The sequence below is a fragment of the Theropithecus gelada genome, chromosome 8 (genome assembly GCF_003255815.1).
Source record: "Theropithecus gelada isolate Dixy chromosome 8, Tgel_1.0, whole genome shotgun sequence".
In the NCBI taxonomy this organism is placed as follows: Eukaryota; Metazoa; Chordata; class Mammalia; order Primates; family Cercopithecidae; genus Theropithecus; species Theropithecus gelada.
The window spans coordinates 147,122,251-147,134,557 of NC_037676.1; the positions used below are offsets into that span (position 1 = coordinate 147,122,251).

Sequence of the window (12,307 nt, forward strand, 5' to 3'; positions counted from 1 at the left end):
TATGATCACAGCTCACTAGTCTTGAACTCCCAGCTTCAATCAATCCTCCCACCTTAGCCTCCTGCATATCTGGGACTACAGGCGCAAACCATCACACCCAGCTAATTTTTTTTTTTTTTTTAGAGAAGCATTTTCACTGTGTTGGTCTGGCTGGTCTTAAAGTCCTGGGCTCAAGCGATCTGCCCACCTCAGCCTCCCAAAGTGCTGGGATTACAGGTGTGAGCCATTGTGCCCAGCCGAAGAGAAGTATTTAAATACCTAAAACATACAGACTTCTGAATAAAACAAATCCAAAATAAAGGTGGAATGCTGCCAACAAATTAGAGGCAGCAGATAATGGTTGAGAAGGCTGCTATCAGCATGAAAGTTCAGGGCCCTGGCCTTTGATATTATATTCCAAAAAGGTAGATAGCCCATATGTTCCAGTAGGTCATGTGCCACCTTTCTCCTTGGAGAGAAGGGAGTGAGTGGCAAGAATACATGGCCTGGGAATCTTCCTCAGAAAGAAGGGCTTTGAAGCCCACTTTCTGGCTCCATGGACACCTGAGCCTGCATTCTCGCCAGTGGATCAATGGCAGCCTGACACAGCAAGAACAGGCAGAATGATATTAAGCTCACTTTAAGAAGGCAGGAAAACAAACTATACTTTTTGGAAGGATTTCCCTGAAAACCCTAGGTCACTGGAATCCAGAATAACTTGTACTGTGTAACTTGTCCTGTGATACACAGTCTTTCTAAACAAATGTCCCTGTGTATTGAATTTAACTGAATTATTCTCCTCTTAATTGGAATATGACTTTGTCTTTAATGATTAGAAATTGGGGCCTGACAGCTACTCGGGAGGCTGAGGCAGGAGAAGGGCGTAAACCCGGGAGGCGGAGCTTGCAGTGAGCTAAGATCCGGCCACTGCACTCCAGCCCGGGCGACAGAGCGAGACTCCGTCTCAAAAAAAAAAAAAAAAAAAAAAAAAAAAAAAGAAATTGGGGCCTGAATAGTAGTGGGCACTGAGCAGCTACTACTGAGTCACATGCCAGCTATGGACTCAACTGACACGGGTTGGCAGCTTCCCTTCACAGAAGATTTAGGATAGCACCACAGTGTTCTCATTTTCTCTCTAAATTAACATTGATGTGATCTCAGGTTTCTGGACTTTCACCTCAGTGATCTCATCTAGGAACCTGAGTGATCTCTTCGCTCTGAAGTAACAACTCAGTAATCTCAGTTCCTCTTTGGACTATTACCTCAGTGATCTCAGCTCCATTCTGAAGTAACATCTTAGTGGTCATAGCTTTTCCCTAAAGTAACCTCTTTTTAAAGCATCACCCCTGGTGATCTCAACCTTTCTCTAAAGAATCACCTTAGTGATTTCAGCCACCTCTGAAGTAACACCTGTGTGATCTCAACTCCAGTAAACAACTGGATTTGTTTCATCTCCTTTCTAAAGTAACAGCTTAGTGATCTCATTTCCTTTCTGAAGAGTCACATCAGCAGTCTCAGCCTCTGTTAAGTAACATCTCTGGGATCTCAGCTTCTAACACCTGAGGGATATCATCGTGGTCCTGAATAATACCTCAGTAATCTCAGCTCCTCCCTTAAGTAACACCTCATTGATATCAGCTTTTCTCTGAAGCAGAACCTCAGTGATCTCAGCTCCTAAGTAACATCTCAGCATTCTCATCGTTCTGATGGCACAATATAGTGATTTCACTTCCTTTATGAAATAGCAGTGACCTCCATTCTGGAGTCTCACGTTAGTGATTTCAACTTCTCTGAAGAGACACCTCTGTGATCTCAGCTTCTCTGAAGAATTACCTCAATGATCTCTAAAGTATTACCTTAGTGATCCCATTTACATTATTTCAGCTCCTCTGAAGTAAACCTCAGTGGTCAGAGCCACTCTGCAGTACCCATTAGTGATGTCTGTTCCTTTCAGAAGTAACACCCAGTGATCTCACCTCCTCTCTGATGAAACACCTCAGTGTACTCAGATCCTCTGAAGTAACAGATTGTCTCTCTTTCTGAAGTGACACCTCAGTGATCTCAGCTCTTCTCCAAAGAAACAGTTACACTCTTGTCTTCTCTGAAGTAACACCTTAGTTATTTCATCTATCGGAAACACCACCTCAGGGAATGGACAACGCCTCTAAAGTTAACACCTCGGTTACCTGGGCTAATCTGAGGTTTCATTTCAGTGATCTCAGTCCCTCTGAAGTAACATCTCAGTAATAGTAGTTCCCCTGGAATTTCACTTCAGTGGTTTCAGTTGCTCTGAAGTAAAACACTAGTGATGTCAGCTCCCTTCTCAAGTTAACAAATCAGTTACCAGTTCCTCTCTGGAGTTAATACCTCACTGTTGTCAGTTTCTCTCACCAGTGTCTGTACACAGAAGGGGGAACAAGCTTTTGTCTACATCGTGGTGTTCTGCTGTGGACTTAAGGATCAATGCCTGGATGGGCACAGTGGCTCATGCCTGTAATCCTAACCTTTTGGGAAGCTGAGGTGGGAGGATTGCTTCAGCCCAGAGTTTGAGGCAGCGGTGAGCCATGATGGCACCGCTGCACTCCAACCTGGTGACAGAGCAAGACCGTCTGTAAAACAAACAAAAAGGAACAATATCCTAGTGCCTATTTCTTCCCCACCAAGCTGACAGATGTTGGGGGTGGGGGCCTGGGGTGAAAACAGCCCTTCTCTATCTCAAGCACTTAACATGTTGAGAATTTGAAGTGGCTTCAATCTCATACATTTGATTCCTTTGTAGCTGGCTGCTACCAGAAATGGTTCTGATTCAGTTTTAAGAACTGTATCCTTGGCCGGGCGCGGTGGCTCATGCCTGTAATCCCAGCACTTTGGGAGGCCAAGGCGGGCGAATCACCTGAGGTCAGGAGCCTGAGACCAGCCTGGCCAACATAGTGAAACCTCATCTCTACTAAAAATACAAAAATTAGTCGGGTGTGGTAGCAGGTGCCTGTAACTCCAGCTACTCAGGAGGCTGAGGAAGGAGAATTGCTTGAACCCAGGAGGCGAAGGTTGCAGTGAGCCGAGATCGTGCCATTGCACTCCAGCCTGGGGAACAGGAGCAAGACTTTGTCTCAAAAAACAAACAAACAAACAAAAACTTAGAATAATTCTGAACAAATACAAATTTTTAATTATGAATAAACCAGATTCATCTTTATCATAGTAATATGGCAATGGAATCTAGACTCTTGAATCAGGAGTAAAAAATGAAAAAAAATCAAATAAAGGAATAGAAATATTAGAGATAGTAAAAGAGCTATCTGAATTTGAGAAATGTATGTTTTAAATATATCTACCAAAGAACAGTATTTTCAGCATTTTTTGGGAGAAATACCATAAGATGTAAAGAGGTACCCACTTGGTGTAACAGCTATGAGGTCTGCCGAGTGTGAAGCTCCCCTCCTTTGCCTGCATAGGAATTGAGACATCCTATGGTTTCTGGGGCACAGGATCTGCAGGTCATAAGGGCAGGTTTTGAGGAAAATACCCATTTTTGAGTTGAATTTTTACTAAAAAGTTAGCATATCCTTTCTGATCTTGAATAAAGTTAAAGCTCCAGATAAAGGGTTTTCTAGGCCAGGCATGGTGCCTCATGCCTGTAATCCCAACACTTTCGGAGGCCAAGGTGGGCGGATCAGTTGAGGCCAGGAGTTCGAGACCAGCCTGGCCAACATGGTGAAACTCGTATCTACTAAAAATACAAAAATCAGCCAGGCATGGTGGGGCATACTTATAATCCTAGTTACTTGGGAGGCTGAGGCACAAGAAAAGCTTGAATCTGGGGGCGCAGAGACTGCAGTGAGCCAAGATCATGCCACTGCACTCCAGCCTGGGCAACAGAGCAAGACTGTCTCCAAAAAAAAAAAAAAAAAAAAAAAAGTTTTCTAAATTTATGTAATTTCTCATTAATATATCTTTAGACTTTTTCCTTATTTCATACAAAACAGGTGTTTCCACACACTTAGGCTTTCCATCCATTTCACATGATACTTGATGAAAATACCTTTTTATATCACTTTATCCATATAACACTAGTGTTTTAAGAGAATACTGAAAATAGTCCAACTTTCAAATTTTAAGTGCAATAATTAGTATGGTTAATTGACATTTAGGAAGGGCATGTAATGTTCTTAGAAAAAGAACTTTATTTGGAATGTAAGATTTTATTGGGATAATAGTTCTTATGCCTTAAATTCCCTTAGTTCAAATAAACTAATGTCAAAGAAAAAATTATGGCTGTTTTTACCAAAATTCACTACAATTTTATGATTACTCTCCAATATAACTTCAAGATGTTGAGGAAAATAAAACAGGCAGTCTCTGAAGTTTTTCCACAGGAACAGCATGCTAAGTGCTTCTTTTTTGAGTTATTTTGTGACACTGAATCACCAAAGAAAGGCTTCCTATAGAGTTAACAGAAACTTCTCTTGGGCTGAAGGCTGCTTGTGGTTCCACGTGCCGTTTCTGTGAGAATGGATTCTTGTGTCAGCCATGGGTCACAACTTTCTGTGCACTTTCTGGTGCTGGATTAGGTGGCCGTGCTGGTTGAAGGCACGCCCACACTCCCCGCACTCGTAGGGCTTCTCGCCTGTGTGGATTCGCTGGTGCTGGATGAGCACTGAGTACTGGCTGAAGGCCTTCCCACAGCTATTGCACTCATAGGGCTTCTCGCCCGTGTGGGTCCTCAGGTGCACAATCAGAGTTGCTTTTAGGCTGAAGGCTTTGCCACATTCTGTGCACTGGAAGGGCTTTTCACCCGTGTGGATTCTCTCATGCTGGATCAGAGACCGGCGTGCACTGAAGGCGTGCCCACATTCACCACACACATAGGGTTTCTCCCCAGTGTGGACTCTCTGGTGCTGGATCAGGTGTGAGTGCTGAACGAAGGCCTTCCCGCATTCGTAGCATGCATAGGGCTTTTCCTCAGTGTGGATCCGCTCGTGATTCATCAGGGTGGACCGGTGGCTGAAGGTCTTCCCACACTCACTGCACTCATAGGGCTTCTCCCCGGTGTGCACGTTGTGGTGCTGAATGAGGACTGAGCGGTCGCTGAAGGCCTTCCCACACTCGCTGCACGTGTAGGGCTTCTCCCCGGTGTGGATCCTTTGGTGCTGCAGCAGTGTCCTCTTCACACTGAAGGTTTTCCCACACTCATTGCACCTGTGAGGCTTCTCCCCAGTGTGTACCCTCTGGTGGCTCCGCAGGACAGTGCTATGGTTGAAGGCTTTCCCACACAATGGACACACGTACGGCCTTTCTCCCGTATGGATCCGCTGGTGCTGAATGAGATGTGAGAGCTGAGTGAAGGCTTTCCGACACTCAAGACATTCGTGAGGCTTCTCTCCCGTATGTATCTTGTGATGCTGAGCAAGATCTGAGCTCACTCTAAAGGCTTTTCCACACTCATTACACTCATAGGGCTTCTCACCTGTGTGAATTCTCCTGTGTTTACTAAGGACTGAGCTCTGGCTGAAGGCCTTCCCACACACATTGCACACATAGGGCTTCTCTCCAGTGTGGATACGTTGATGCTGAAGGAGGTGAGAACTCCGGCCAAAGCACTTCCCACACTCAACACACATGTAGGGCCTCTCTCCACTAGGAACTGCCTGGTGTGGAGTGAGTGGCACGCTTTGGCTTAAGCCCTGAACTTCACGGTGGTCAACAGAGTTTGGACTCAGAAAGAAGCTTCGCTTTGTTTCATTATTTTCTTGATCAATCCTCCCCAAGGGTGTTTTCCCCAGAATCACTGTTTCCTCTGAAATTAATGGCTTCGGACTCAAGTCTGTATTTTGATTCTCTCCCTTGGTTTCACATTCTGAAAGAACAAATCCAAAATGAAAATGTTAACGCTACTCAAAACTGAAGAGCTAGTGCAACACTGAAGCTGGCCTTGCTGATGAAGGTGCAAAATCCCTCAATGCACATGTCTGTGTGAGCTAGAGAGGAACAGAACCACCATAACTGTGTCAAACAAGAAATCTGAAGATAATGTTTCCAAACAGGAATGTGCCAAGGCTAATAGTGAGGTTTAAGAGAAAGGTGTAAACTCCAGTTTGAGGTCATACCCCTGTGTGGAGTCCACAGAACAGCAGGGCAACAGCCCAGTGGTGCCTGAGCCCTGCCCTCCCAGGGGTCCTCATGTGGACAGAGCTGAAATGCAGGCCCACATAACGTGGGTGCCCTGTGGGGCAGACAGCAGCACTTGGGCAGGCGTGAGGTGTGAGCTATTGTGAGCAAGTTGGGGGGTGCCATCTGGAGACCAATAGACATTGTACATGAGGTAGGGGTGGTGATGCTGTTACCTCTTTGTGGAAAATAATTCCTCTTTTTTTTTTTTTTTTTTTGGGACGGAGCCTTGCTCTGTTATCCAGGCTGGAGTGCGGTGGTGCCATCTCGGCTCACTGCAACCCCCACCTCTCGGGTTCAAGCAATTCTCGTGTCTGAGCCTTCTGAGTAACTGGGATTACAGACGCACGCCACCATGCCTGGCTAATTTTTGTATTTTTAGTAGAGATAGGGTTTTGCCGTGTCGGCCAGACTGGTCTTGAACTCTTGACCTCAAGTGATTCACCCACCTCGGTCTCCCAAAGTACTGGGATTACAGGTGTGAACCACCGGGCCTGCCATGTGGAAGATAATTTCATGTGCAGAATGCAGTGGTAGGAGGAGGGGAGGGAAGGACAAGACTGAAGGTGCAGAGGGACATAATGGGAATCTGCTGCCAAGTTTAGGCCACAGATGAGACCTTCAGGAGCAGCAGCACAGATGGCGGGAAAGGCTGGAGTGGAGACCCTTTGGGGAGCAGGTTGAGTGCTCTGCAGGCTGACTGTGTGTGAGTGGGTGGGAGGTAAGAGGTGCTGAGGACAACAGTGATTTTTTTTTTTTAGAGGAGTCTCGCTCTGTCACCCAAGCTGTAGTGCAGTGGCTACTATCAGAGCTCACTGCAGCCTCAAGCTCCTGGAGGGGCTCAAATGATCCTCCTGCTTTTGCCTCCCAAAGTGCTGGGATTACAGGCTTGAGCCATTGTGCCTGGCTCTAAACATTATTTTATTTTATTTAGTTATGCATGTTTCTGAGCTTTCTATAATTTCATGGAGCACAGTCTTCTGGAACTTGTTTTCCCGTCAGCATTATGTTTTTGAGATATATCATGTTGTTGTACAGCAGTTATTCAATCATTTTCACTGCAGTATTTTCCATTACGTTAAAATACCATAGTTTATGTCTATTCTGTTTATGAACATAATTTTTTTTTTTTTTTTTGAGACGGAGTCTCGCTCTGCCGCCCAGGCTGGAGTGCAGTGGCCAGATCTCAGCTCACTGCAAGCTCCGCCTCCCGGGTTCACGCCATTCTCCTGCCTCAGCCTCCCGAGTAGCTGGGACTACAGGCGCCCGCCATCTCGCCCGGCTAGTTTTTTGTATTTTTTAGTAGAGACGGGGTTTCACCGTGTTCGCCAGGATGGTCTTGATCTCCTGACCTCGTGATCCGCCCGTCTCGGCCTCCCAAAGTGCTGGGATTACAGGCTTGAGCCACCGCGCCCGGCCCATAATTTTTTTTTTTTTGAGACAGAGTCTCACCCTGTCACCCAGGCTGGAGTGCAATGGCATGATCTCAGCTCACTGCAACCTCTGCCTCCCGGGTTGAAGTGATTCTCCTGCCTCAGCCTCCCTGGTGGCTGGGATTACAGGCACATGTCACCATGGCCAGCTAATTTTTTTGTATCTTTAGTAGAGACGGGGTTTCACCATGTTGGCCAGGATGGTCTCAAACTCCTGACCTTGTGATGCAGCCGCCTTGGCCTCCCAAAGTGCTGGGATTACAGGCATGAGCCACGGCACCCAGTCCTGAATTATTTTTTAATTTTTTTTAAATCATGAAGCATGCTTCTGTGAAGGTTCTCCTATGTTTCCTGGTGCTTACACACAAATGCCCTTGCTGTATACATATGCAAGAGTGGGAAGTGGTAAACAGAGGAATTCATGTTTTCAATTTCAGGGTTTTTTTGTTTTCTTTTCCTTCAGTTTACCTCCATTCTCTCAGAATGTGGTATTTTCAATTTCATTGGATAATGCCAAACTTTTCCAAAGTGACTATGTGAATTTACATCCCCATTAGCTGCCCTACATCCTCACCCACATGTGATATTGTCAGATCTTTCTATTTTTTCCATTCTGAAGGTGTAACATCGTGTCAGTGGTTCTGATTTCCACTTTACTGATGAATAATGAGGCTGAGCAGTTTTCTTGTTTATTGGCCCTTTGGTTTTCCTAATCTACGCAGAAACTTGTGCCTCCTTTTCTTTTTGAGTATTTGTGTCTTTTTATTCTATTTAGAGGAATTTATTTATTAAGTGTATTGACAAATTGAAACAGTGAGAATTTAAGTTTTTTTAATTAAAAAACTTAAATTCACTATCTTCAGTTTAATTTTTTTGAGACGGAGTTTCATTCTTATTGCCCAGGCTGGAGTGCAATGGTGTGATCTCAGCTCACTGCAACCTCTGCCTCCCAGGTTCAAGCGATTCTCCTGCCTCAGCCCCCCGAGGAGCTGGGATTACAGGCATGCACCACTACGCCCAGATAATTTTTTGTATTTTTAGTAGAGATGGGGTTTCACCATGTTGGCCAGCCTGGTTTCGAACTCCTGACCTCAGGTGATCCATCCGCCTTGGCCTCTCAAAGTGCTGGGATTACAGGCGTGAGCCACCGCCCCCAGCCCAGTTTAATACAATTTTTAACATATCTCATTTTAGAAAGTTACTCTGTGTGGGTTTTTTTGAGACAGAGTCTCACTCTGTCACCCAGGCTGGAGTGCAGTGGTGTGATCATGGCTCACTGCAACCTCCACCTCCTGGACTCAAGCCATCCTCCCGTCTCAGCCTCCATGTGGCTGGGATTACAGGAATGCACCACCATGTCTGGCTAATTTTTAAATTTTATTTTGTAGTGTGGGGTCTCAGTATCTTGCCTAGGCTGGCTACCTGTTTTTTAAACTGATAGAAGTTTTAGTTCTTTCTTTCTTTAATGTATAAACCTCATCTTCACAGAATAAAAGCCTATAGGCTAAAGAAATAGTTACTCATTTACACTGAAAAGTATTATTTCTATTGTCTGAAGTTTCACCAGGTGTGGTGGCTCATGTCTGTAATCCCAGCACTTGGGAGGGCAAGGCGGGAGGATCACTTGAGGCCAGAAGTTCAAGACCAGCTTGTGCAACATGGTGAAACCCCGTCTCTACAAAAATTAGCTGGGTATGTTGGTCTACACCTGCGGTTATAGCTATTCTCGGGAAGCTGAAGTGGGAGGAATGCTTGAGCCCAGGAGGTTGAAACTGTGGTGAGTCATGATTATGCCACTGCACTCCAGCCTGGGCAACAGAGTGACAGCCTGTCTAAAAAAAAAAAAAAAGGTTCCTGAATGGGTGGCTTCTTACCTGATGACAAGATGGGCAAGATGTCTTTAATAATGAAACATAGGCCAGGCACAGTGGCTCATGCCTGTAATCCCAGCATGTTGGGAGGCTGAAGCAGGAGGATTGCTTGAGCCCAGGAGTTTGAGACCAGCTTGGGCAACATAGCAAGACCCTGTCTCTACAGTGCACTCCAGCCTGAAACACACACACACACACACACACACACACACACACACACACACACTAAACTAACTGTATAAGAGATTACTCGCTCAATCGTCCATGGCACGAAAGCATCATATGACTGTCTGTGAGACAGACTCAAGTTGCTGTGAAGGTCAAACTTGCCTGCACCTTGCATCCATACTATGCAGAAGCTGGACTTCAGCCAAGAGTCACTTGCTTTTTTAAGTATAAAGTAGAGAAGTATGTTTTAAGCATGACAAAAAAAGAAAAAAAAGTGATTTCACGGATATAAATTTTTAATTATAAAAACCCAGTAATCTCTCTAGGCCTACTATGGCTCACAAGAAAAGGAAAAATGTTTTAAATATTAAAAAACACAAAAAGCCCCTCCCTGGTGTTTTGTAGCAATTGTGTGAGTTGTTTAACACGCTTCATAGCACCCTGAGTAGCCTCTACATTCTTGTAGAACATGAGCATTAACACCTTCAGAGATTGTACTGAATTAAAAAGATCAGGTGTACACTTACCCCATGGACAAGATAAACTGTCTTGTGTACAGGCTGTAGTGTGGTCACATTTGAGGTTGTCTGGAAAAAAAACAGCAAGTTGAAGTGACAACAAAATACTCCCTTCAAGAGTGGAAAATCCTGGCCAGGCACGGTGGCTCACATCTGTAATCCCAGCACTCTGGGAGGCCGAGGCGAGTGGATCACTTGAGGTCAGAAGTTCGAGACCAGCCTGGCCAACATATAGTGAAATCCCATCTCTACTAAAAAATACAAAAATTAGCTGGATATGGGACGTGGTGGTGCATGCCTGTAGTCCCAGCTACTAGGGAAGCTGAGGCGGGAGAAAACCCTGGAGGCAAAGAGGTTGCAGTGAGCTGAGATTGCACCACTGCACTCCAGCCTGGGGGACAGAGCAAGACTCCATCTCCCAAAAAACAAAAACAAAAAAGAGTGGAAAATCCTTTCATTGCTATTACAACGTGTAATTTACTGAGTTATAAACAGCAGAGGCAGGGCTGGGCAGGTGCACACACTTATCCATCCTGAGGAACTGCCAGGAGAAGACAAAGGCATATTCTACTCCTCACCTGCTCTGATGCCAGCGGCAGTAATCCAGGTTGTGGCAGGTGGCTTCTGCTTCTATGCACATCAGTAATCTAAAACTCACTCAGTCCCACTGTCCTCTGTGGCCTGTGCCAGAGGTGAGGTGACCAGGTGCTTCTGTGAAAAAACTTCTCATCTCCAACCAGCCATGCTCCCAGAGAATTTCAGTCTCTGTGGTATCAAATTCAAAGGGCACTCAAAGGGAGTTTAAGCTCTCCATCAGGTGAGTACATAGCTGGACACAAGAGCGCCCAGGACTGGTTTGGCAGCGGCGGCAAAACGCCCTCCTGTGTTTTCTTGCCTCCTACAGGTGCAGTCAGCAAGCAGAAGTTCTATGCAAGATTTCCAAGATATGATGATGTGTCTTCTTGTTTACAGTCACTTGGAAAATTAAATTCCTCTAGGGCTGGCATGTACCTTGTTCCTCTGAGGATGATCTGATTTTGCAGGCCAGGAAGAGGTAGACTGTAACACCTGCTGCCCTATCCACATAAAGCTACTTCAGAAATAAGGAGGAGCTTTCAAGGGGAAAACCACCACATCTGAAACGCCGAAGCTGATCAGCCAGTGGAGGTGTTGCCCAAACTGTCCCTGCTCACCCTGCGTGGGGCACACTATGGCAGGACAGGCTGACGGAGGTTTTCCTAAGACTCAGACATCACCTTACTGAAGTCAGAGGTTCTTTGCCTTAAGACTCAGACATCACCTTACTGAAGTCAGAGGTTCTTTGCCTTAAGCAACCACAAACACGAACTTTAGGGTTGGATCTATGCACCATCTTTCCTTTTATAATTTTTTCCATCTAAAGGTCTTGTACACCTTTTGTTAGATTAATTCTTGGATACTTTATATTCCTGATGCTATTATAAATGTTATCTTTTAAAATATTACACCTTTGCTGGTTGCTGACAAATATAAATAAAATATTTTTGGCCAGGTGCAGTGGCTCATGCCTATAATACCAGCACTTTGGGAGGCTGAGGCAGGTGGATCACCTGAGGTCAGGAGTTCGAGACTAGCCTGGCCAACATGGTGAAATCCTGTCTCTACTAAAACTATAAAAATTAGCTGGGCATGGTGGCGTGGACCTGTAATACCAGCTATTCAAGAAGCTGAGGCAAAAGAATTGCTTGAACTGACCAGGCACGTTGGCTCACACCTGTAATCCTAGCACTTTGGGAGGCCGAGATGGGTGGATCACGAGGTCAGGAGATCAAGACCATCCTAGCTAACACGGTGAAACCTCGTCTCTACTAAAAATACAAAAAATTGGCCGGGCGCGGTGGCTCACGCCTGTAATCCCAGCACTTTGGGAGGCTGAGGCGGGCGGATCACGAGGTCAGGAGATTGAGACCATCCTGGCAAATATGGTGAAACCTCGTCTCTACTAAAAATGCACACACACAAAAAATTAGCTGGGCGTGGTGGCAGGCGCCTGTAGTCCCAGCTTCTTGGGAAGCTGAGGCAGGAGAATGGCATAAACCCGGGAGGTGGCGGAGCGTGTAGTGAGCAGAGATCGCGCCACTGCACTCCAGCCTGGGCGACAGAGCAAGACTCCGTCTCAAAAAAAAAAAAA

General features: G+C 45.5%; 1 protein-coding gene across 6 annotated transcripts in view; it reads right to left on the reverse strand.

Annotated features, from left to right (window-relative positions):
- Positions 1-3,892: 3,892 nt before the first annotated feature.
- Positions 3,893-12,307, reverse strand: part of ZNF250 (zinc finger protein 250) — a 22,901-nt gene continuing 14,486 nt past the window's right edge. For all 6 annotated transcript variants that reach the window (XM_025393173.1, XM_025393172.1, XM_025393177.1 and 3 more), the window contains exons 5-6: positions 10,147-10,206; positions 3,893-5,836 (exon numbers count right to left, since the gene is read on the reverse strand). In XM_025393173.1, coding sequence (XP_025248958.1) covers positions 4,515-5,836; positions 10,147-10,206 — 1,382 coding nt within the window. In that variant the 3' untranslated portion in view covers positions 3,893-4,514. The remainder of the gene's footprint in view (positions 5,837-10,146; positions 10,207-12,307) is intronic.